This window comes from Phytophthora sojae (genome assembly GCF_000149755.1).
Source record: "Phytophthora sojae unplaced genomic scaffold PHYSOscaffold_7, whole genome shotgun sequence".
Taxonomy (NCBI): Eukaryota; Oomycota; class Peronosporomycetes; order Peronosporales; family Peronosporaceae; genus Phytophthora; species Phytophthora sojae.
In genome coordinates, this window is record NW_009258121.1 from 830,304 (window position 1) to 854,954 (window position 24,651).

Genomic DNA, 24,651 nt, shown 5'->3' on the forward strand with positions numbered 1-24,651 from the left:
AGCACCAACATGCTCAGGTTGTAGTAGAGGACCGACACCCACAACCCAGGCATGCCCCTTGACGCTGGCGCTGGCACACCGTGCTGCGGCTCTTCATTTCAAAAGCTGACCCGTTCAACGCACCCCACACAACAGCCCCCCCCCCCTTCACCTCCATAACAGCGCGACGACCATGAAGTTTGCTTCGGGTATGGCCGTGGCTGGGTGCCTTGGCACGATCATCGCTGATGTCATTGGCGTTGCGATTCTCCTGTACGAGGAGCGCGGCCACCCCACGCCGCCCACGCCCGATGTGAGTAGACCAAGGAGGAAGTAAAAAAATCGGCCCGAGTATTTTTTTGATAAGTTATCAATGGTAACTTGGCATCCGATACTTAATTAAGCAATGGGCCATTGCATTGCCAATGGCTAAACCACAGACTGTGCTGTAAACATGACTTGATCTTTTTTTAAGTTACTGTATTCTGTTACCGGTACGATGTCACTATCCTATCACTTGGCCACGATAAGGCCGTATCTACGCACGCAGCGCCCTGCCTCCCTTCACCAACGCAGCAGCCTTCTGGGCCGCAGTGGTCACACTGCCGTCGGTCACGTACATCAGGTGGGCCGCCATATTGAAGCCGGCAGCGCACACCGGGTCGCCCCTGTTGCAGAACTCGATGGCCTTGGATCCGTACGTAGGGCTCGCGCTCGCAATCGTTTGACCGCCCCCAAGAAATGTAAGCTGTATACACTATATGCTAGTAGTAGGGAAGTGCCCAAGCACCCCGTACATCGCTCGGTACACTTCCGTTTCGCTGTTTTGGGGCACCAGACTGTGGGGGCACACAGCTGTGAGAACAAATAGCCACCCATGACCCCTTGTGGTGCGCCTCTTTGCTGACAGGACCCCTCAACTTTATTCTGCGATAACATTTGTCAGCGATTCGAGCTTGTTATGGTTTCATATACATTGATAACCAGACTATTAAGCTAAGTACGTTATGTGAAGTTGATCGACGCACATTTGAAGTTTTCTGAGAAAGCGGGCGGACAAGGTATTAATTGTGGCTGCGCTTTGACATGACCCTCCACATTGTAGCTGGATTGCCCGCCATCAGGTAGAAGAAGAGGCGGGAGCTCAAGTTGCCCGCCATCAGATAAGAGAGCAGCGCAGCTTCGTCAGCGTAGAAATACCCATCGCTTTGTCGTCGGCCAACCTATCATACCAGTCATCGTTTTTCACTGCACTGCACACACCAAGCAAAGTCCCAGGCGACTCGAAGTATCTTCTCACAACCAACCCGCGACATCAACCATCACCCCCATTACCGTACGCCATGAAGTTCGCCACCTTCCTCGGATCTCTGCTGGTGCTGCTGGCCAACCCCACCAACTTCGTCTACCCTGAGTGCTCTGACGTCCACGTTGTCTTCGCCCGCGGAAGCGGCGAGCTGCCCGGGCTGGGTACGGCTGGCCAGCCTCTCGTCAGCGCACTCTCTTCCAACCTCGGCGGCATGAGTGTCTCGTCCTATGCAGTCAACTATCTCGCTGCCTACGACCAGTTAAGCGCTGGCCCAGGTGCAACCGATATGACCAACCACGTCGTGTCCGTGGCTCAAGAATGCCCCAGCACCGTGTTCGTTCTCGGTGGCTACTCGCAGGGCGCCAGCGTCACGGACATCTCCATTGGCATCAAGACGATGCTGGGCTCGGGTGCCTCAATTCCGGAGGACTTGGCGCCCCGTATCAAGGCCATCGTGACGTTCGGCAACCCGCTCAAGCTCTTCGGCCAGACGATCGCGAGCTCAAGCTCCACGTATGGACCCAAGGCCATCGAGTTCTGCAACCAGGGCGACCCCGTGTGCGCCGCCGGCTTCAACATGGCGGCTCACCTGATGTACCCGACGGACGGCAGTGTGACCACCGCGGCCCAGAAGGCGGCTGCGTTGGTGAAGGGTGGCACCCGATCGCTGCGTTCGTAATCACCTACGAAACGCTAGGTTGTCTACCTATTGCATATGAGTTTGGCGGGCTCAATGCTCTGCTGTATGTAGAATGCGTCCAAAAAGTGTATCTGTTCTGATTGTTGAATACGTCGAGTTGCTCAATTTTCGGGTTGTGTTGTCATTGGTAGAACAACCCATCGATTGGTTGCTCAGCCCCCATGCCCACTTTTCAACCTCCTAAGAAACAGCACAAAACTTTGATGTCGCTACTGCCTTTTAAGTAAGGTCTCATAACATGGCAGCGCTTGAGCCCCAAGTTGAGGGCAGATCTACAACAGAAGGCTGATAAGATCACCCGATTGCGGACAGCACATGTACCGGTATACTATAGCACCAACATGCTCAGGTTGTAGTAGAGGACCGACACCCACAACCCAGGCATGCCCCTTGACGCTGGCGCTGGCACACCGTGCTGCGGCTCTTCATTTCAAAAGCTGACCCGTTCAACGCACCCCACACAACAGCCCCCCCCCCCTTCACCTCCATAACAGCGCGACAACCATGAAGTTTGCTTCGGGTATGGCCGTGGCTGGGTGCCTTGGCACGATCATCGCTGATGTCATTGGCGTTGCGATTCTCCTGTACGAGGAGCGCGGCCACCCCACGCCGCCCACGCCCGATGTGAGTAGACCAAGGAGGAAGTAAAAAAATCGGCCCGAGTATTTTTTTGATAAGTTATCAATGGTAACTTGGCATCCGATACTTAATTAAGCAATGGGCCATTGCATTGCCAATGGCTAAACCACAGACTGTGCTGTAAACATGACTTGATCTTTTTTTAAGTTACTGTATTCTGTTACCGGTACGATGTCACTATCCTATCACTTGGCCACGATAAGGCCGTATCTACGCACGCAGCGCCCTGCCTCCCTTCACCAACGCAGCAGCCTTCTGGGCCGCAGTGGTCACACTGCCGTCGGTCACGTACATCAGGTGGGCCGCCATATTGAAGCCGGCAGCGCACACCGGGTCGCCCCTGTTGCAGAACTCGATGGCCTTGGATCCGTACGTAGGGCTCGCGCTCGCAATCGTTTGACCGTAGAGCTTGAGAGGGTTGCCAAACGTCACGACGGCCTTGATGCGGGGCGCCAGCGACTGCGGGATGACGCTGCCAGAGCCAAGAGCCGTCCTGATACCGAGGGCGATGTCCGTGACACTCGCACCCTGAGAGTAGCCACCGAGCACGAAAACCGTGTTGGGGCACGCGTTCGCCACGGACACGACGTGGTTGGTCATGTCGGTGGCGCCAGGTCCAGCGCTAGTCTGGTCGTACGCGGCGCGGTAGTTGACCGCGTAGGACGAGACGCTCTTGCCAGGGAGGTTGGAGGCGATGCCGCGGACGAGGGGTTGGCCGGTGATTCCGAGGCCGGGGGCCTCGCCGCTTCCGCGGGCGAAGACGACGTGGACGTCAGAGCACTGGGCGTCGACGAGGCTGGTGGGGGAGGCGAGCAGCACGAACAGGGATCCGAGGAGGGCCGTGAACTTCATGGTGCTTTGGTGATGGAGGTGGTGGTGGCTTCGGGTCGCGTTGCTTGGTGTGTGTAGAACAACGGAAAATGAAGAGTGAAGAGATCGCCGTAGCAAGTCGACCCCGGGCGAGTCGCTGGTTTGATACAGTATTGCTGACGCGTTCGTTCCGGCTTGCTAGTCGTCCGGTCCTGTTCTTGTGGGTCGCTGCCTGGGGGCACTCACCTTCTTACCAGCCGGCCATCGACGCCAAGGATTTGAGGCGCTAAAGGTTAGGTTTGTCGTCTTGCTGTACGATCAAGATCCATTTTGGATTGCTTCGCACTGCGAAGTTCGCAGTGTGCTTACTGTACTATGGTGTGTGTTGTAAGACCGCCTTCGGTGCATCGATTGCAGGCAGAAAGGGATTTGTCGGTCGTGCAGGGCCCCAAGTATTCGGAGACCACATGACGCGCTCGCACCGAAGGACCGGCGTGCTATGTCAACGGAGGTGGACAGGTACCGGTCAACCTGTCGGTCAAATCGGAAAGCACGCGTCCCCATTTGGTACATGCACTGCAACTACATGTATGGCTGACGCACTCTGCCCGACCAAGGTCGCCCTATCCTATGGCGTGGGTGCAGCACTGTTGATGGTTGTGAGCGGAACTTGCATCGTGCTGATCACGTGGGCTGCACAGCTGGGAATCGCGCGCGAGGCACTCCCTCGCTACATCATAACGTTTGGTCCAGTTGCCGAGGGTGGCTGACTCAAAATATGCAGGGGCACGCAGGATATCGTACCGACCGTATTCGACTTTTGCCCGGATGTATCGTTATCTTGCCAGCACCGCCGCCTCCAATGATGCTACTACAGTAGCTGCAGCTGAGTGCACACACTGTAGAATTACAGCGAATGAGTTGGGCGCTACCGAAGTACGGACAGTGTTGGCTCACTGCGTCAATCTCTTGACTTGTGCGCTCGAACGGTAAATGTGAGGCAATATCTCTACCCAAAAGCGCGGTCTATTTCTGACAAGTGTCCATTACTTGGCGAGTTACTAACTGTTTAGACCTTTTTCGGTTCCCGCACAACGACGCTTTTTCATGTGGTCGTAAGTTCTGAGTTGTGTATAGCCACCGGTGTTCGAGCCTCGAACTAGCCAGCTCCATGGTGTCTGGACGCCTAATTCACTCCCCCCTCTCTCTCTCTTACGACTGCACCAACGACAAAGCACTGTCATGCCAGCGTTGTAGACCAAACTCTGCTCTTGCTATTCGTTCTTTCGCAAATATAGGCTTAGTACTGTGCCGATGCGTCTTGAGTACCGTGTCGGGATAACCAAGCGTCCTCACCCTCGAGCTGACTCAATCTACTGCAAAGTACGGGCTCCACATGTGCAGGAAACCATGAAGGCTTTCACGTGCACTCCGGCACTCTTTGACCACAAACAAGGCTTTACACCTACTGTACCGGTATCTTTCGGTCCTTATCGGGCTGTGTCGGACGGCTGGTTTCCTCGACGGAGTCTAAAAACCAGCTGTGTTCGGCTAGGAGGAATGTTAGAGGACTGGTTTTGGCCCTCACCTTTAGCACACAGTTACATGTATTAATACTTTTATGCGGATTTATGAATAGCCACTAGCTCGACGACGAAGAGCCTTTGAACCGGAACTGTATTAATAAGAAACATTCAAGGAAGATAAATGACAGCATGTGTCTGGCGCGCTTCAAGAGCGGCCCTAAAATGTTTGTATCGACAGGTTCTATTGTGGCTGCAGTATCATCTCTCAGTCGTCTTGCAGCAGCCACGATGTAGTCGCTGACGGACACCAGGGATCTAGCCAGCTTTTCGTAGATGAATATGTTATACCCTAACAGCCGGCGCCACCGGGTATGGAGGTAGATTACGGTAAGCGGGGTTGATGCAGTGCTCGCCCCGAGTGCTCCCGGCGATAACCGCAATAAAATATGTTATACACGAGTGATATTTTCACTGAAAAGCGGCGGCTTTAATTGGGCCTTGACAACGCAGAGTACACTGACGTTTAATCTTGGACTGTTACAGTAGTCGCCAAGAGAATAATCTAAGCAATACTTCAATGCGTCTTCGCCTTATACATGTAACGTATTGCCAGCGCAAGACACGACGCGATTCGCATTGACAAGTCAGCTGCTGCCTATCTTTTTATTTAACGGAAGTAATTAAAGCATAATAACGTCTGTTATGCTAAAAACTCATTTGTCATGATGCGAAAAATTGGGCAACGTCAGCAGACACACACCACACTACTAACTTCAACATATATGAGGTAGCATGACGATCAAACCCGGTAGCCTGCGCTTTGCCAGACTAGCGCTTACGCACGCAGCGCTCTCGTGCTCCCCTTCACCAACGCCGCGGCCTTCTGCGCTGCAGTAGTCACGCTGCCGTCGGTCGCGTACGTCAAGTGAGCCAGCATGTTGGCGCCATTGCCGCACACTGGGTCCCCAGTGTTGCAGAACTCGATGGCTTTGGATCCGTACGTGGAGCTGGCGCTTGAGATAGTTTCGCCCGTGAGCTTGAGCGGGTTACCGAACGTCACGATGGCATTGATGCGCGACGACAGAGTGTCCGGGATGACGCTTCCAGTGCCGAGCACCGTCTTGATGCCAATGGCGATGTCCGTGACACTCGCACCTTGTGAATAGCCACCAAGCACGAATACGGTGTCCGGACACTCGACCGCGACCGACACCACGTGGTCGGTCATGTCGGTGGCGCCGGGTCCGGCACTGGTCTGGTCGTACGAAGCGAGGTAGTCGACCGCGTACGACGAGACACTCATACCAGAGAGGTCGGAGGTGATGCCGCTCACGAGTGGCTCACCGCAGATGCCGAGCCCTGCCAATTCACCGCTACCACGGGCGAAGACAACGTGGACATCAGAGCAATCGGCGTTGACGAGGTTGGCGGAGGCGGCAAGAAATACGGCGAGGGATCCGAAGAGCGTGGAGAATAGAGTAGCGAGCTTCATGCTGTTGGGATGTTGTTTGGTGTGTGGAGTGCAGCGGAAAATGCAGAGTGAGGAGCTTCTCGACTACCGAATGGGCGCTTCCTCGAGCGCACCGAGCTGAGCCACTATCAGTGACAACAAGCGGCTTGCCAAGTGCCTTGTTCCTGTCGGTTCACTGTGGCGGAGGTACAGGCACCTACCAGCTGACCGTCCGCACTAACGAGTTGTGGTTAGAGAAGTCTGCTGCTCCTCTCTGTTCTACGATCTGGCACCAGTTCATGCAGCTTTGAGCGGATTGAAAGGAACCGTCAACGGCGCGGAGCCCGAAGTATTCGGAGATCATGGTATGTTACCACGAACACGTTTCCAAACCTTCCTACTTCTGACCACCGGTCACAGTAGTCACGGACTTTCAGGCTGACGATGGCGTTGGGGGATTACTTCTGCCCGTGATCATCAAGATGAGCAAGCGGGGGAGGATGCAGCAGGATCGAAATGTGCGATGAAAACCGTGACTTGGTGCATGCAGCAATGCCGTTTGACCTACGTGGATGCTGTTAACCATCTTACTACATAGGCTAGGACACAGCCGCACGGAGGCAGCTCAGTACGCTGGCACTAAACACGGGGAAAAGTCTGTGCATGCTCACATGCGTCGAGCTTTGTAGATCGTTTTGGTGCGAGGCTACCTGTTTCAGCTAGGTCGGCAGAGATAGTGCTTGAGCGCTCGGGCTTTTTCCGCCTCTTGTCCTACCGACCGCACCAACCACAAAAGTGTCGCTCTCGCTTCTACGAGCACAAAGTTTAGTCGCCTTGTCGTCCACAGGTAGTCCTGCTTGAGTCAGCCCCTGCTGTCCGAAACCCATGAGAACGAGAACAACCAACATGGCTGCCTCATCGCGCGGAAGTGTTCCCGGAAAACAGCCGATCCTTAGACACACTTCAACGTGAGGGTGTCAACAACGTACAGTACTGTACTGTACCGGTAACCAGAAACCAAGGTCAGGTTGCGAACAGCAAAGTCCATAAGCTTAACCCCACAGACATGCCGAGGGCACCTTCGATCTGACAGAGGATCAATCCGCCTCAAGAGATTAAAAAGGCTTGTCATTCCTCATTTGCCCGCATCCTACTCAAGCCTCACATCGACCACTCCATAGCTCCTCACGGCCATGAAGCTCTCCACCTTCCTCGGATCCCTGCTCGTGCTGCTTGCCACCCCCACCAACGTCGCCAACGCAGAGTGCTCTGACGTCCACGTCGTGTTTGCACGCGGCAGTGGAGAGATGGCGGGTCTTGGCATCTGTGGCCAGCCCCTCGTCAAGGGCATCACCTCCAACCTCGGCGGCATGAGCGTCTCGTCCTACGCAGTGAGCTACCTTGCATCCTACGACCAAACAAGCGCCGGTCCGGGTGCCACCGACATGACCAACCACGTTGTGTCGGTCGCTCAGCAGTGCCCCAACACCGTCTTCGTGCTGGGCGGCTATTCGCAGGGCGCCAGTGTCACCGACATCTCCATTGGCATCAAGACGATGCTCGGCTCCGGTAAAACCATCCCGGAAAGCTTGGCCCCACGCATCAAGGCCATTGTGACGTTCGGCAACCCGTTGAAGCTCATGGGCCAGACCATCAAGAGCTCGAGTTCAACGTACGGCTCGAAGGCCATCGAGTTCTGCAACACGGGCGACCCGGTCTGCGCCGCTGGCTTCAACATGATGGCTCACCTGATGTACGCGACGGACGGTAGTGTGACGTCCGCAGCCAAGCAGGCTGCTGCGTTGGTGAAGGGCGGAACGAGAGCTCTGCGCGGTTGAGCGAAGCAATTCGCACCAGTTGTGTGAATGTGACGTTGCTGTGAGAACACGTTGAAGTCAAGTGTACATGTGGGATTAACGCACAGTTAATAATCACGTTTAGTATCGTTGTCATCTTAGCTTTTGAGCTTCAATTTAAAGTGTACACAACCTACCAAGTTTGACTTGACCATGGTTGGTTTTAACTATGGGATGTCGCTAATAGCAGCAGTACGTCTGCACACATTGAAATTCACTATGAAATTGTGCAGCTTGAGCAACATCCTTCACGAGGCCGACTGCTCTGCGTTTGCTGTTGCTGCTGACCCCCGGCTGCGTCCCCCGATGGACCAGCAGTTGCAGGCTTCAGGCAATTTGCCACCTCGCCATCACGCCACAGGTCACTCGTGGTTACCGATGGGAAAGCTGCTGGTTTGACGAGGCTTAGCGCATTGCACGCAGCTTCAGGCGCAGGAATCTAAAAAAAGAAACATCACGATAAATGAGGACCCCGGCACTCAAGAAACAACCAGGAAGGCACACTCTTTGCTTACCGGCTCGTAATAGACGCTGTCGTTGCGGTGGGAGACGATGTCCAGATCTCGACTGATGATCTGTTGTGACCGGAGAAACACGGCTGCTAACAGGGCCACACGCTGTTTTTCGTCTTTGTTCGCTGCCATCTTCGACTCGTAGCTCTTCTCAAGTGGCACCACTCCTTCGAAGAACGCTGCTGCCTTCTTAAAGTTGGCCACGGCCTGCACGCAGCTTCGCGCATCTTCTTTCAACATGCACGCGGCGCCCTGGAAATACGTCGATATGGCTTGGTAATAGGGATCTTTGTAAGCGCAATACAGGCGAACGCGCTCGGCCGTCGTCGAAGTCGAGTAAGGCAGCAGCCTGGACGCGATAGTTTGGCATTCTGAGCGAGTCCATACAATAATACGCAGTCAGCACCGATAAAATCCGACCTCAAAAATGAGAGCAATCGAAGCCATACCTTTGTATCGCGCGGAAATGTCCATGGATAGCTTGGCCATTAGAGTAAAGTCCACGACCTCTCGAGTGACTCCACGCAGCACCACGAGCTCCTGCGCCTCAGTGAGTGCAATCCACGCCAGCAACTGCGGGAAGCGTCCGTCAGCGAGATCTGGAACGCGCTTCAGCATCGCCAGGTCCTCTGCTGCGTCCAACGCTGGAGATTTCGCGCTGGCCGCCACTGTCGAGTCGGGTGCTGCTTTCTGCAGCGTAATTTGCTGGGCTTGACGCTGCTCCTCGCGCCACTTGGCCATCATGTCGTCGTCCGGCACAGCCCCAACCACATCGTCGGCAGAGTCCTGGGCTTCTGCCTTCGTCTCTGTCTGTGCACCGAGGTCCGCAAACTCAGCGCCGATGGAGCGAGGCGCGATGTTCATCGACTCGAGACACGCGTCCAACACCCCGGCCGCGTGTAGCAGCAGCTGATACGCGAGCTTGAGCTGCGTCTCGTCGAGCTCCGACAGTCTCTCGGACAGAATCGCATCCACTTTGTCTCTGGCGTCCGCCATCATCAAGATGCCTGCAGCCAGCAGCACATGCGCGTACTCTTGCCTCGCACTCGTGGCGTACACGGTCTGCCCCGTGAGTGCGTCCTGCCACCGGCAGAAGTTGAGACACCCGCTGCAGTCCCTGGCCGAGGCATTTCCTCCTCCGTGGGCCCCCCCCACGGCTTCGTCGGCCTCCGCAGTGCCTTCCACCAGCGGCTGACGCAGGGCAGCACCAACCGGTGCATCGGTTACCGGTACCGACGCCTGCAGCGCTGCGTCTGCATTGTTCTGCCGCGATTCCGTGAATCCCTTGACGAGCGACAGGTAGGCGGCGAGCTTCTGCGTGTAGTTCGGGATGTCGTCGGGCGACTGAAAGACGGAGGATGACACAGGGCCATCGCCCTCGAGCTGTAGGGCGACGCGCGCGGCGCTGAGGTCGCTGGCGAGTCGCTGCACGCCGTCCGCTTTGGTCGAGACGCCGAATTTCGCCAGCTCGGAGGCGAATTTCGTCTGCGGAAGGGGGCGAGAGAGGAGGTTAATGGCGTCGCAGTGCTGCTACATGCAGGGCAGTTGTTGGACGCACCTTGGGGCTGCGCTTGCGGCCGGGCGTGAGCGCGTGGCAGCACGGCGGAAGAACGTCTCGCTGCGTCATTTTGGGCTATGCTAAAATGCTGCAGTGGACATGCAGGACACTTGGACTGGATTTTCGGGTTGGCCAATCAGGAAGCGAACCCCGCCTAACCTGCTGAATGGTCCACCACCAGCTAGAACAGTATCACGACGTTTGGGAGGATTTGGCTTCAAACAGCTACGTTCCCAAGAGACCCTGCTGGACGGCCTGCTCCCAGACACCTTCAGCGCCACCTACTCATTATGCTTTGTGTTGCTCGAGTGCCTGTCCGTGTGCCGGCTGTGCGGGCATGTTCATAGACGACCTCATCGGCGAGGTCGTCGTCATGTTCCGTACATGATGTACGGCCACCGTATTACATTCGTCCATCAGTGAAGACATGGGGCACCTCTTCGTTTGGGCCAAAGGTTACCATTTGAGTCATCTCGAGGTCGAGAATTCAACATTACCGTAAGGTATGCAACAAGCTTACTTACTACTTTGAAAGGAAGAAGTGTCTACCACAACTTGTGGTCCACAAGGTATGGAAACTCGCTCAGTCTGCAAGCAAGTGTAGCGTACAACTCCAAAACCTGGGAAGTCAATGCAGCCCACAAGGAGTGATAGGCATTCAGTGACCCTCAATGCAAGTTGGTAGGAGAGCACACGGACACTGTGCATATATTTCCTTAGGGCCTTGGAGGCCTGACGCACTCAAACATCGTTGACTCAAAGAGAACAGTTCAATGACCGAGAAGATCAGCGACGCCTACCCAAGTCTCTGCAGTGTGTGGCAGGATCGTCCCGTATCGAGTGGTACCACGCACCACACCAAGGGCGAACGGCATTCGCGCTTCGTGTTGGGAATGGCACACCGAAAACGAGGACGGGACCTCTGCACAGCACTTAAACACGCCACTCGCCGGTGTACAGGCGTCCCCGGGCTAGTCCCGGCTGTATATTTTAATGTACCTCGCACAGGAAGTACAACAAGCTCTCAAGATTTGCGCGCTACTTCTGCAAACATATTGATTTAGATGAGTGTACAGCGAGACCTACTGCGACAAGTGGCACGTTGCGGGAATACCTCCACCGTATTCTTGAGCTAAGCTTGTAGTAAGTCAGTACATACTCATTTATGTTCAGACCGCGTGAATCTTGTTGATTCGCAAACATCATAAGTACCACTGTGGCGAATAGGCCGGGGACGCCTGTATCGGCATTGCCACTGACTCCTGGTTGCTGGCGAATCGCCAGCAACCAGGAGCTGTCCGCCAAGTCGGTCTGAGTTTGGCCATGTTGCTCAGCTGCAGCGAGTCGCTGCTTGGCTCCTCTTGGCATCTTTTGCTTTGTCCGCACGCGGGAACTCGCCGCGTCTTTGCAAAATAAAAAGAAGGCAAGTCTTCGACCGCAACCGCCTCGTCACATGTAGCAACTTGATTCCCCGCCGCGATCCCAGCCGGCGCCGGCCCGGCGGCACCGGAACACTTGTCAGCACAGCACTGCGCAACATTCTATTGGGGGGCTATTGTATTAAAATACAGTCGTGTAGCCTTGGGAGCTCGTGCCGAGTCAGCACGGAGCCCTGCATTTGAGACGGCGCGCTGGGGCGATTAATTTCTACGGTACCAGGAGGCCAAACATGCGCGTGCCTGCTCACGCAGCAGCCATTGCGTGTCAACGGATGGAGGTGCTAGCGCTTGCCGCGCAGATCTCTTCGTTTCAGGCGTCGCAACTTCGAGAGATTTTTTCCTACATATCAAATGTCTCGACACTACTGGATTCCACCTCGGCGGATCCGCTGCGAGTCGCAGTGCGACGAACATGGCACTTCACCTCGGCGCGGGCTTCGACGGGCTGTTGAGTTCTGTAAAGCAGCTCTACTAAAGCTGCACAAGGGAGAGAGGGGCGGCTGATTTGTGCGTGGCGTTTTCTGGGCTGTGTAGCGACTTCGCGATTGACGAGGCGCTCTCTGTAGGCAGCTGGCTGCCAGAGGCTACATGCACAAGCTGAATCCGCCGCGATGTTTTTGTGTTTTCATTGTGCGACTCGCACAGTGCGAGCACGAGGAATTAAATAATACAAGTAGATTGGGGCTATTTGTCAAAACGTAAGCAGAGCATGGGGGACTACTTATAAGTAGACTGGGGGACGTTGATTAAACGTATTTTAACTATCACCCTGCTACGCGCTGCGCGCGGCCCTCCAGACCCTAAAGGCTCGCTGTGCTCGCTTGGACAGAACCCTAACAAGCCCGCTGCGGCTCGCACGCGTCGCCTCCGCTTCCTAGAAGGGCAATCCTGGGTCCTGGGTTTGCATCCGCGTGCTTCGCACACGGGCTGACAAACCGCAGGCGTGGGCTCGCTTCGCTCGCTGTGCGCTGATGGTCTGATCTACTTATAAGTAGTCCCCATGATCTACTTACGTTTTGACAAATAGCCCCAATCTACTTGTATTATTTAATTCCTCGTGCGAGCACCGACGCCATGTAGACATGCCAGCATCAATTGATACGTGTGCGGCCCGACGTCGCTGCCAACGCTTCACGCTGTGTCGAACGACTCCAGCAGCCATAATGGCACGATCATATTCGTTATAATGACTCACAAGGCAGAGCGCCATGGGTCAAAGGCAACCAGCCTGCGGCGGCAGCGGAGACCTTGGACTCCAAGGCAGCGCCTTGAAGGCTTGCTTGGTAAGCCTCCCGGCTGGCGTTTACAGTAAAAGTGGCCCGTCCCTTTCGCGTCTAGCGAAACGGCAGACGAGGCGTGTTGGATCCACATTCCAAAAGACGATGCAAACAAGACCTTGTCGACCCCCGAATCGAACGGGGAATGGCTCGGGACGGGCGAATTTTCGCGCGCAGCGGGTTAAGGAATGTGGCGTGTGTAGCAGCCCGGGCGGCGCGACTAACGAAGCGGCTTCGTCGAAGCCGGGGGGATGGGTTTTCGTCATGCTCACTCGGCACACGCCCAAATGCTCACGGCCAGAGCCCGCCCGGCTTTGGCGACCCCACATATCTTGCGACGGTGCCTGCGGGCGCGATCCGAGCATGAGTGCGTCCAGGCGAAAGACGGGCCGCACCCCGCAGCTTGAAGTGGAGACCTGCTGCAGCAGGACTTCCGAGCCCGCGAAGCTGACAATCACGGGTGCATCTAAACACCGTCGGGTCTCCGCTCGGCTCGCGCGGACCGCCCCATCCTCCTGTCCGCATGCGCACGAGCTCGCCCTATGTCGGCATTCCGGATAACGTGACCGCGGCGGCAGCGGCGCAGGCAATCGCCTTGATCACGGAGAAGTTGGCCACTTCAACGTCGAGTCGAGCATGGCGGGCTTTATAGCACTGGCAGGAGATCTCTCCTTCCAGGCCGCGTTTGGGCCGCGCCGCTTAGTCGCGGTTGCCATTGTACTGCCGAGTCGGCACCGCGTCCCGTGTCCCGAGGTACATGTACCTCGGCTGGATCCCGCCAAGGCCGTCACTCGAGCAAGCGCCATTTGACGCGGGACCTTCCGCTGTCGGCGGCCAGCGTCCAGGCCAGGCCGGACCCCAGCAGACACCTCAAACTTCGAGGCTCGCAGGCGGCAGCGACGAGCTTCCTGCCACGACGACAACGACGCCCGACGAGAGCCCGCCCCTCCGGAAGACGAGCTCTTGCCAGCCGCTCCGCATACTGGCGAATTCCGCGCGCCCCGCGTTGAAGCGCAGCCGTTAGCTCACCGAGGCAATCGCGCCGGCCGTGACCGCATCAGCCGGCGAGGCAAGACGAGCCGCCTGATACGTGCCGCGCAGAGCCGGGCAAACGCAAATTACGAGCCGATAGCCCCAGCGGCAGCAACAGCAACAGCGCTGGGAGCTCGAGGCCCATGCGAGGCGAGGAGCTCACATGAGCGCGTTCGCCTTGGCTCGCGCGCGAAGGTCTCCGATCAACGGGCGCGGGACCCCGGGGTAGATGCTACGTTCGCTCGCGGTCGCGGCATTGCGGTGGTGGTCACGGGGTCAGCATCCTGTACAGTACGAACACAGTAGGCCGGCACGCGAAAGCCATGTCAAGCCTCTCCACCGCTCGGCAGTACGTGTAATGAATGCGCGCTGCAGTGGCCACCGCCTTTGCCGGCCGGCACCGCCGCCCGAGTATCTTGGGGCGAGCTTGGCACGCTCGAAGCTCGAAGCGACGTACATCAGGTGGTGGCGCGGACCGGGCCAGCTGGCTTCGCCATCATTGCAAACATCTGCTCGGCGTTATCACACGGCCACCATGATGCAGCCGGAGCTGCCGCGGTCGGCATGGATGCCCTTCAGCAACGGGCTGATGCACTGGAGAGCAACGCCTCCGGCCGCGCCCGTGGAGTGAAGAAACCTCGTCGAGCGAGACCGCCAGGCTCGACAATGCTGGACGTGGGTGCGGCCACTGCCGTAAATACTTTGCGGATTCTGCATTTCTGGCCCGGGGGAGATGGGCAGCAGCGGCCCGTCTGCGGCCGCGATAGATGCAGTTTTTGAGCGAGCTTGCTCGCGATGCATGGACAAGGTATTGGATGGGGGCGAGAGATCGAACGCGCTCGCTCGCTTTTCACCAGGACGGCCGGCCGCGGCCTCGGCCCACAATCCGATTCGCCTCGAGCCGTGCAAGCCGCGCTCGCCAAGACGGGCCGAGTCGCCGAGCGTCCACCGGTCTGAGAAGAGAGAGAGAGAGAGAGAGAGCAACACGCGTCAAGCGTATCGTGTCACGAGTCACAAGTAGAAGACGATCGCCATGCAGCCCACGAACAGCAGCAGCAGCAGCAACAGCGTCCCGCCGGCCGACGTCGTCGTCACGGACCCGGCGGCGTCCACGCCCTCGGCCTCCAACGGCACCGGGCTGTCCTCCTGGCCCGAGCTCAAGCAGCTGAACGCCGCCGTGACCGTCACGCCTCTGGACGGCGACGCCCAGCTGCGCAACCGCAAGCGCCAGCGGCCGTCCGCGCCCTCGTCGCCATCCGCGGGCTCCTCGGCGCTGAGCTCCTTCCCCACGCCCGGCGAGCTCAAGCTCGACTTCGCCGGCTTCGAGGTCGGCAGCAACGCCTCGTCCGCCGTCATGTCCTCGGCCCCGCTGACCGTGGCCACCAGCTCGTCGGCCATGACGTACCCCGCCGCCGCCAGCTACTCGAGCGCCGTCTCCACGGACGACGTGCTGTCCTTCCTCAAGAGCCTGCAGCTGGCCCAGGACTCGGCCGCGCTCTCGCTAGCCACGCAGCGTCTGGCCCAGGACGGATTCGACTCGGTCTTGACGCTGGCCTTCGCGGCCGTGAGCGAGCTGCAGCGCGCCGGCATCGCGGACGCCCAGCTGGTGTGGCAGCAGGCCCGTCGCGACTTCCAGGCCCGGCGGTTCCAGGGCCCCGGCGTGCTTGCGCCCACCTACACGGTGTCGCGGTGGCTCGAGCTGTGCGGCATCCCCAAGTCGTGCACCTTCGAGTATGCCGAGTACCTGTGCCGTATGGGCTACTCGGCCGTGCGCGACTTCGAGTTCATCGTCCACGACCAACGCGCGCTCGCAGTGTTCAAGATCGGCCACAGCCGCCTCGTGGTGCACTGCGTCACGGCCGCGGTCAACAACCAGCAGCAACAACAACAGCAGCAGCAGCAGCAGCAGTTCCAGGTGGCTAACTACCAGTACGGCTCACATGGTCCCAATGTGTACACTGCCGGATCGTCCAGCGCGCTGCTGCAGCCGCTGGACATCCAGCGCGAGAACGAGTTCGACGTGCAGGCCTACGACAGCTTCCTCGAGGCGCTGATCGAGCCGACGGACGCCGAGCGGATGCAGCAGCAGCAGCAGCGCTACTCGATGCCGGCTCTGACACTCGGCCGCGAGAACCTCATGGGTAGCGCCGACGTGTTCGGCAACCGCATGAGTTTTGGTGGCGTGTCGGCGGTGGCGTCGCCCGTCCCATCCAACATGCCGCTGCGCCTGCTCCCCCAGGAGCACCTGCAGCTGCTGTACGAAGCGGTGAACCTGCCGCGCCCCAACCCGTGCCGTCGGGGCAAGAAGATCTACTGGTCGGTGCTCGCCACGGGCGGTATGAAGGAGGACCGGTTCGCGCCCTTGACCCAGTTCACGGCGGCCGAGCTACAGAACGCGTACCTGCGCCAGTTCGAGCTGCCGGCCAGCAACCCGGTCAAGATGGACGCCTGGAGCGACGACAACATTCGCCAGCTCGAGCACGCCGTCAAGGACCCGCGCTGCCGTCATCTGTCCAAGGTGTGCTGGGAGATGCTGGCCACGGGCCGCACGGGCGTCGAGGAGTACGCGCCCCTGTCCAAGTTCACTGCCTCGCAGCTGCGCTCGCGCTTCCGCTCGCTGTTCGGCGACAAGCGGCCTCAGAAGCTGCGCCAAAAGAAGCAGATGCTCAAGCTGCAGCAGCAACAGCATCAGCAGGAGCAGCAGGCAAATAACGCTGCGATGATGAACGAGCGATCGATCTAGGGATAGTAGGAGTGATGAAGAATTGTTGTAGTCAATAAAATGTGCGTTTTCACAACACCTTTGCTGCGTTGAAGCCAAGTGCGGTTAGCGTCTATCTATGCCTTGTCGACGTGATGGCTACGTTATCGTGATGCACTGAGAGGGAATCACGTTTTGTTTTGAGGTCACGATTCATGACATTGACGTCGAAGTTGCAAGGGACGACGCAAGCTGGCAGTGAATGCGAAAGCCCTGCTCGGATTGTCAGCGTAGGTTGCCGTCGGGCTACATGACATACATGCACACTACGTTGTAGTGAACCAAGGGTAAAATACTGAACGGGGGTGAGCTGCATTTCGCTGAATAGATGATCATAGGAGTTTAGTTCTAGCTATTGAGACATACAATACTTTTAATGGGGCTGGCTAGTGAGCCAGTTGGTTGTCGCCGCGGAGGATGTGCGTGGGGACGTGGTGGGGCGTGACAGCGGCGCCCTGACTGATGTTGTTGGCCTTGACGGCCTCGGGACACTCGACCTTGGCGAGCACCACCTTGTCCTTGACGCAGTCGGTCGGGTCGGCTTCGCTCTCGGGCTTGGCCGTGCTGGACACGGCCGCCGTCATGGTCAGCGACAGCGACCGGCGCAGCGAGTGCGCGTTGCGGCGCAGGAACGAGATCGGCTGCTTGGCCGCCGCGAACGAGAGCGCGTGGCCGGTCGCGGGCTTCTGCACGAAGTGCTTGGCGATGATCTGCTCGAGCTTCAGGCGGGTCTCGTTGGCGGCCGAGTCCTTCTCGGGCGAGGTCTGCGGGTCGCGCCAGTAGTAGCGCTGCCACGAGAAGAGCGCCTTGCCCCACTCCTGCCGGTCCTCCCCGCTGCAGGCGCTGAACTCGAGCCGCTCGGCGTTGCCCAGCGTGTAGGACCGGTCCTTGACGAACACCTTGCGCGTCTCGAGGTAGAAGCTGTTGGGCACGCCGTCGGCGCGCTTCTGCGCCTTGACGGTGATCTTGCAGCCCGATAGCCGCACCTCGCTCAGGCACTTGGCGCAGTCGGCCGACGCGAACTGCCGCAGGAAGCCGTCCTCGAGCGAGAAGTAGCGCACCGACGGGCGCGCATGCTTGGCGTGGACGATGAGGTAGCCCTGGCGCGTCATCGGGGAGTGGGTGGGTGGGTGTCTTGGATCGACTACCGACGGACAGGAGGCGAATTGGCGACTGGGTGGCTGACTCGAAATGGCCCGACCTGAGCTGCAGCGAAAGTGCTGGCGGCGGTTGCGCTGGACTTGTCCGGCTCAAAGATAGATAGAGCAAAGTGCTGGAGTGCTGGAGGAAACGACCGGCACGCTGTGCCGCTAGCTGCTGCTGCTTGCTGGGCAATGAATGGGACAATGGGCACTGAACAAGCGAACGAGCGAGCACCCACTCGCCCTGCTTTCGCCAGCCGCTGCATCCCAGCTTGTCGCTCGCGATATGTCTGGAGGAGCCTTCGAGAGCCTTTGGCTCTTTGCGAGGACAGCGACAACGAGACGAAACAGAGCCACACAAGCATGAACAGCTGCAATGTCGGCAGGTTTCCGGGAGCGACACATTGCCGACTCTATTGATTAGGATAAGTTAATAAAGCGAGCGCTCTCGAATAAGGGCCGTCGTCGAGGCGAGGCTGCGGGCACGCCACCACCAGCCGAGATGCAGGCACCCAGGCTTGCCGTGCAGAGAGCCGCTCAGCCCCGGAGGAACCAGCGCTGCACCACGACAAAGTAGATGAAGCAGCAGACCAGCAGCGTCATACTGGCCGCCAGAAACCTGGACAGGAAGCACTCGCGGCCCGGGTCCTCGTCGTCCGCGACGTTCCGCGCGTCTTGGTCATCGTCTGCGTCGTCGAGCAGGGCGCGCCGTTGCTGCTCAGAGGAGTGGCGCGTTTTCAGCAGCAACTGCCCATTTGTCAGCGGTTTGAACTCGACACTCGGCCGCCTACGCTGCTCGGCCTCTGCGATTTGGATCGCGCACTCGGGCGCGGAGGTCTCGACCATCAGTGAACTTCACTGAGAAGAGAAGCACGCTGCTTCCGACGCGACGTTGAGCCAAAAATGTACGTGCCAGCCCAACGCGCATGACGACTTCGAAACGGTCGTGTTGCGGTCTAAAACCGGCAAGGTCGCTCGCTGCTTCACCGCAAAGCGAGCGAGCGCTCTGCTGCCCTGATGTCGCTGCTGCTTTCGAGGCTGGCAGATGCCGGGCACTCGACATTCCAGCACGATCCGCATCACACAGATTGCCTGCTTGAAAGCTGAACATTCGACCTGCTGGATTCGGGATGGCGACGGAGAGGCAGTGGAATGCTGTGTGATACGTGCGCTGACCAAGCCCCGCAAGGTTTACTTATCGGTGGTCAGCAAGTCTTCCAAGTCTTTGTTGGTCTACTGTAGTTAGCCCCAGATTTTGCTTGGTGCCTCACTATTGGGTCAGCTAAGAGCGGCAGGGGGCCGGGACCAAGAGGGTGATCAAGGCCATGGCGCTGCTGCAGGCCCAGCAGCACGTGATGCAGGAGAAGGAGGAGGATCTCAGAGAGCTACTCAATGGGCTTGCCAGCGCCCAGGCGGCACTGCAGCGCGTGCGGGAAACGAAACCATTCTAAACCCTAGTTTCGTCCACTCGCCCTCGAGATATTTAAGGAAAATATTCAGATATATGCGCTTATTTTTTTTAAAAATTGGATCGGCTTGAAGCGCGCAATGCGGGTTCCGCACTCACCACTTCAACTTTCATTCCGCATTCTCCGCACTCAGAGGCAAGCACGGCAAGGCCTGCCGCGCGCGTGCGGACAGTGCGGTTGCTCGGAGAGTGAGGTGGCTGTGGTAAGCAAGAATCCAAGACATGCTAACCGGGAGTTGCTAATACGTCGTCTACATAGAGCGATAATGCCTGGAGGGCGCCCCAAGAGCCAAGTCTGGCAGCTCTTCGATAAACACGCCGATGGAGTGAAGTGCAAGCGTTGCCCTGCCGTCATCGTCAACCCAAAGCCGCTCAAGCTGGAGAGTCACTTGGCGAAGTGCTCGGGGTACACGCTTCTAGAGAAAAACAAGAGGAAGCGCGTGTCGGAGGAGCGGGAAGAGGAGCGAGTTAGGCGAAACAGCAGGGATAATGGAGCTGCCGTAACGCTATCGCCTTCTGGAGACGGATCGGCTACCCTGCAGGGAGTCTCTCAAGCCGAGATGGAGATGAGGATCGCTGTAACGGGGTACAATCATGTGTACCCATTCCATGAAGAGTGACGGGTGTCACTCTCCCGAGTACATGGTACATGGTACCAGTAGCACCGCAAGCCAACCATTTGAGTTTGTGTGGGCTTTTGTATAGTTAACTTGTAGTTTGTATTATGACCAAGTTAACCTCTACCAAAACACAGTCAGTCTTATAACCTACTCCTCTGTAGCAAACCGTTCCCTTCGAGGCCGGGAACTGGTGAACTGCTGTTCACCTGGATAGTAATATCCACACGCACTTCCTCTGTGCATTGTGCTGTGTGACCCCGTCACACTTGGTAGCACTCGTAGTCAATCCTACGCCTACGCGGGTAGATTGGTCTACCTGAATCCTCGGTGGCTCAGGTCTGTGAGCCACGATGGACCGAAGTGAGTTTCCTCACTTGACTGACTCCCAGTTCGAGTCGGTGCGGAAGATGGCGGGCATCTTCGGAAGAGATGCCATCTGGAGCTTGGCGGCGGCGAAGCCAGAAGAGCAGGTCGAGCGGGTGAGCGCGTTTGACGAGTACGAATGCGGGCTCATCGCTCATGTGCAGGGAAACCTGCTGGCTCAGATGAGTGAGCCCAAACGGGTGCAGCCTAAGCCTCTGCGGCCAGCTGTGCCTCCGTTCGAAGGGAAGGAAGGTGAGAACCTTCACTTCTGGATCCGGGAGACCGAGATTGCAATGAGCGCACTGAGAACCTTCGAGTCGCCTTTGCGCTCTCCAATCTTGGCGGACGTGCCAGGACTTGGGTGTATACGCGCGAAGCGATGTCGCCTGGATGTTTCACATCCTGGGCTCAGTTGTGTGAGCAGCTAAGAGCCGCTTTTCTCCCGGACAACGAGTTCCGCCAGCGCTCGCGCTTCCTTGCCTGCAAACAAGGGGAGCGCGAGCTGTACGCGTACGTACAGGAGATGCGCACGTTGGCAGCCTCGCTGGTGGGGAACCCACTGTCGGAAGACGTCAAGATGACAGTCTTCGTGGACGGCCTGAAGGTCGGTCCTGCGCGCACGCAGTTGTTCCGCGTGCGCACCGCCAGTATGGAGGAGGCGATCCAAGTCGCCCTCCAGGAGGAGTACAGCCATAAGCAGGCTGGTGCTCTGGTTTTTGTACAGCCTGTGGTCGCTGACAGCGAACCAGAACCCATGGATCTGAGTTCGGCTGAGCAGTATTCTGTCCGCTGCTATGGTTGCGGCGGACTTGGACACTACCCATCGCCAGGGTCTGTGAAGAAGACCTACCCGAAGACCAGAGGGTCAAGGGGGCGCCGACGCCATGCACCGTCAGGTGCTCAAGGGGGACACAACCACCAGTAAGGACGACGGCCTTGCTGGGGTTGGCCCGAGTCTTTGTGATGGGTGTACGGAAGGCGTACACCACAGATTCCCGGGGTCCCTTGCGAGCACTGACGCTCGCATTGGTGAAGGACAACGGTGGGTTGTCGGTAGTACACGTGAGTGTACGGGGGTAATGGTATCCCTAGACATGATTGAGTCTGGGACGTCACAAGTGCCAAGACTCTGCGAGAGAGTCGAAGCACAAGGGCAGGTCTCATTGACTGAGGCTGGGCCGAAGAAGAACCTTGGGGTCCGCTGTGACCCTGGCTGCCGCGCTCGAGGGCGCTGACAGCAATGGAACCGCACATGGTCCCGGACATGGAACCGTACATGGTCCCGGACATCGTGCCGAAGTCGGCCCTGGGCATGGAACCGTTCATGAGCTCGGCTTGACCAAGTATGACTTGGCCCTGAGTGCGCCGTGCAAGCTGCACAGGCTCTCGGTCGAGTAGCGCGACAACGCCTTGTGGCTAAGTCAGCCCTCTGTGTCTGACAGAGCATTGTTGAGTCATGTTCCTACCTCTGGACAAACACAAGGGCGTCCGATGGGGCCGCCAGGGCGCTGGATGCATCCGACAAGACGAAGAAGAAGGAAGGAGGCATCACTGACATGATGATCTCCATGAAGAAGGTGCAGTGTATCTGCAACCGAGGGCTGTTATGCCTGGCATGTGGAGCTGCCTCAACAAGCAACTCCAGTGCTGAGAGTCATTGCTCGGCATGAGCATTGACAAGGGTGGTGTTCGATGACACCACCAGGTGGGTAACCAAGGACCACTAACTAGCGGGTAACTTAGTTCCGCACAGAGCATGTAATGCTGAGGAGGCCGCTCAAGGCACCTCCGGCGTGGGTAACCAAGTACCACGGACGGTCGCCCAGACCTTAACCGAAGAGGAACGCGCTGCACGCGCTTCCTGTGTGTGTAACCAAGTACCACACACGGTCGCCCAGACCAGAACTGAAGAGGAAGGCCCTGCAGGCACTTCCTGTGTGGGTAACCCAGTTCCACACCAGGTCACTCAGACCTAAACTGATGAGGAAGGTGCACGATGCACTTCCTGTGTGGGTAACATAGTTCCACACGCGTCACTCAGACGGTAACTGATTGTGAAGCCGCATGATGCGCTTTCTGTGTGGGTAACGTAGTGCCGTAAGGCTCCGCATGAGCCGAAAGGAGTCGCTCGAAGCGACTTCAGCGTGGGTAACTTAGTTCCACGCACGGTCAGTATGACCAAGACTAGTGATCAGGTCACTTGGGTCTCCTCGTGTGTGGTGGATGACCACACGGAGTTTAAGAGGCTCGTGACACCGTCACGATGTCATAGCTGCACGGTCCTCTTGAAGGCGCCGCGCGGCTCTGATTTTAAGCGGGGGAGGAGTGCGCGGAAGCACTTCCTTCCTCCAAGGGCTTGACACCCGGTCATCATGGATGACGTTCGACTGGGTGTCGACCAGCGCAGCTGTGGTCATGCGCACAGAAGCCGTGGCTTGGGTACACGACGTACCTGTGGCAATGCATGTTGCGTCGCCGCCGACTCGGCGAGCATGGTCGAGCACGACTGGAGTGTGTCTGCCAGAGGGCAACACCTCAATGACCACATGCAGGAGCATGCTCGGTCTGAAGGCAAAGGCCGCTGCGCGGCAGAGATCGTTGGTACGGTCTGTCGCGGATAGCACTGTGCGGCGTTGGGACAACAAGTGTCCATGACTCGGTGCCGAGATGGCTGAGTCTGAGTATGCGAACATGCCATGCAGCTACTCTGAATGCAGGACAAGCTATACGCTGTCATGGGTGCCATAGCTTGAAGACGTGGGTAACAGAGTAACACGTCAAGTCACGCAGACTCAAACTGCATCCAGGCTGGTAGATGCCAAGCCCTGGTCGACGATGTTGACCCAGAGCCAAGGAAGGGTAGCTGCCCGTAGTGACTCGGTGCTGCAGGGCGGCGCGAGGTTAGACGGCCGGCTGCCGCCTGACCCGCCGGGGCTCAAATCGTAAGTGGGGGAGGGGATCGGAAGTGCCCTTCCTCACCGAGGTCTCTGGCATGAGACTTGCTTCGTCGTAGAAGCCAGTGTAGTGGCTGCATGGTGCAGCCACTCACGAAGTATTGCACGAAGGTGCTGGACCTGATGCATCGCTGCTCAGGTCCCATGGTCATGATGACCAATGGCCAGCAACCTTGGCAATGGCTACTGTTGCTGCTAGGCCGAAGATGGCACGCGCACTCGCTGCTGGAAGGCTGCCTCGGTCAGGCAAGGACATGGCAGCCAGTCTGTGGCTTGGTCCGCGGACGATGGCATGTGTACATGCGCAACACCATGACGCAGCGTGATGCTGTTGCTACACTGGACGCGGTACGTCTACCGGCCAGGTAGCCATCAGCACCAAGCCAAAGCTCCAGGCTGTTGCTACGCTGGGTGCGGCACGTCTGCCGGCCAGGTAGCCATCAGTCCCGAGCATGGGTGTTACCCACGAGGGGATAACCCGAACGTGTTGCCTTTGCAGGCATTCACAGTTGGCGCGGCACATGCCACACCTGTAAGGCACGAAGCCATACGCGTGCACGCGGCACATACTACCTGTGAGATAGTCGCGGTGTGTGACGCTCACTGTGCGCGTGGCACTTCGTGTACGCGATGTACCCGCAGTGCACGCGACACTTCTTGTGCACGTGGCACTTGAGGTGCACGAGGCACTTATGGCAGTCGTGGTACGTGTCATACACGACATGCCTTTGGTGTATAAGGCGGTGCCCTCGTACACCTTGAGGTCCTGTATGGACTGTGTGCCATGCGGTCTTGCGCGCACACCGACTTGGTGTTGGTCGCCGCGACGCAGGATGCAATCGCCGGTGACGGAGGGCAATACACCCCACACCACGATGAAGTACCCTTGCGGTACCCTGGTGTCGAAGGAAGACACCTTAGCGTCGGCGACGTGATGGCCGTGACGCGCTGCAGGGCTTTAGACAAGTCCGCCGCGTTGCTCTGTATGATGAGCGGGTTGCTGGAAGCAGCCATGGTCGCTCAAGCAAACACGACGTTGAAGCATGACGCTTCATGGCTGTGGTCAGCGCTTGACCATAGCCCATGGGTCGAGCCGACGTATTCGGCCGACCGGCACACCGTACTGTGACGAGCGGGGCCCTGTCGGGCCGCTGTCATGGCCGGAGATGAGCAGCACAGCTCTCTCCATGGTTACGCTACGCGCTGACCGGAAAAGTGCTGTCCCTCGCGGGGGGCACTGCAGCACGAACGTGCCA

General features: G+C 58.0%; 9 protein-coding genes across 9 annotated transcripts; 4 read left to right on the forward strand and 5 right to left on the reverse strand.

Moving 5' to 3' along the window:
* Nucleotides 1-172: 172 nt before the first annotated feature.
* PHYSODRAFT_336228 (hypothetical protein) lies at nt 173-707 on the forward strand (the record flags this gene model as incomplete). The annotated part of the gene is made up of 2 exons (XM_009533764.1): nt 173-296; nt 511-707. 2 exons carry the CDS (start codon nt 173-175, stop codon nt 705-707), a joined length of 321 nt encoding a protein of 106 aa, XP_009532059.1.
* A 615-nt stretch (nt 708-1,322) lies between these two features.
* Nucleotides 1,323-1,967, forward strand: PHYSODRAFT_336229 (hypothetical protein; the record flags this gene model as incomplete). Its single annotated transcript, XM_009533765.1, has 1 exon — nt 1,323-1,967. One exon carries the CDS (start codon nt 1,323-1,325, stop codon nt 1,965-1,967), a length of 645 nt encoding a protein of 214 aa, XP_009532060.1.
* Nucleotides 1,968-2,837: 870 nt separating this feature from the next.
* On the reverse strand, nt 2,838-3,479 carry PHYSODRAFT_336230 (cutin hydrolase; the record flags this gene model as incomplete). Its single annotated transcript, XM_009533766.1, has 1 exon — nt 2,838-3,479. One exon carries the CDS (start codon nt 3,477-3,479, stop codon nt 2,838-2,840), a length of 642 nt encoding a protein of 213 aa, XP_009532061.1.
* A 2,319-nt stretch (nt 3,480-5,798) lies between these two features.
* Nucleotides 5,799-6,455, reverse strand: PHYSODRAFT_517658 (cutin hydrolase; the record flags this gene model as incomplete). Its single annotated transcript, XM_009533767.1, has 1 exon — nt 5,799-6,455. One exon carries the CDS (start codon nt 6,453-6,455, stop codon nt 5,799-5,801), a length of 657 nt encoding a protein of 218 aa, XP_009532062.1.
* Nucleotides 6,456-7,568: 1,113 nt separating this feature from the next.
* On the forward strand, nt 7,569-8,251 carry PHYSODRAFT_347241 (cutin hydrolase; the record flags this gene model as incomplete). Its single annotated transcript, XM_009533768.1, has 1 exon — nt 7,569-8,251. The coding sequence occupies exon 1, from the start codon at nt 7,607-7,609 to the stop codon at nt 8,249-8,251; it is 645 nt and encodes a 214-aa protein (XP_009532063.1). The 5' UTR covers nt 7,569-7,606.
* Nucleotides 8,252-8,486: 235 nt separating this feature from the next.
* On the reverse strand, nt 8,487-10,263 carry PHYSODRAFT_516506 (hypothetical protein; the record flags this gene model as incomplete). Its single annotated transcript, XM_009533769.1, has 5 exons — nt 8,487-8,692; nt 8,772-9,152; nt 9,231-9,425; nt 9,657-9,914; nt 9,990-10,263. Coding segments are annotated over 5 exons (1,314 nt in total), but the record flags the coding sequence as incomplete, so codon positions are not given.
* Nucleotides 10,264-15,120: 4,857 nt separating this feature from the next.
* PHYSODRAFT_562770 (hypothetical protein) lies at nt 15,121-16,881 on the forward strand (the record flags this gene model as incomplete). The annotated part of the gene is made up of 1 exon (XM_009533770.1): nt 15,121-16,881. The coding sequence occupies one exon, from the start codon at nt 15,121-15,123 to the stop codon at nt 16,828-16,830; it is 1,710 nt and encodes a 569-aa protein (XP_009532065.1). The 3' UTR covers nt 16,831-16,881.
* An 800-nt stretch (nt 16,882-17,681) lies between these two features.
* PHYSODRAFT_461812 (hypothetical protein) lies at nt 17,682-17,960 on the reverse strand (the record flags this gene model as incomplete). The annotated part of the gene is made up of 1 exon (XM_009533771.1): nt 17,682-17,960. A coding segment is annotated over one exon (279 nt), but the record flags the coding sequence as incomplete, so codon positions are not given.
* Nucleotides 17,961-18,527: 567 nt separating this feature from the next.
* On the reverse strand, nt 18,528-18,836 carry PHYSODRAFT_250829 (hypothetical protein; the record flags this gene model as incomplete). The annotated part of the gene is made up of 1 exon (XM_009533772.1): nt 18,528-18,836. One exon carries the CDS (start codon nt 18,834-18,836, stop codon nt 18,528-18,530), a length of 309 nt encoding a protein of 102 aa, XP_009532067.1.
* Nucleotides 18,837-24,651: the final 5,815 nt, after the last annotated feature.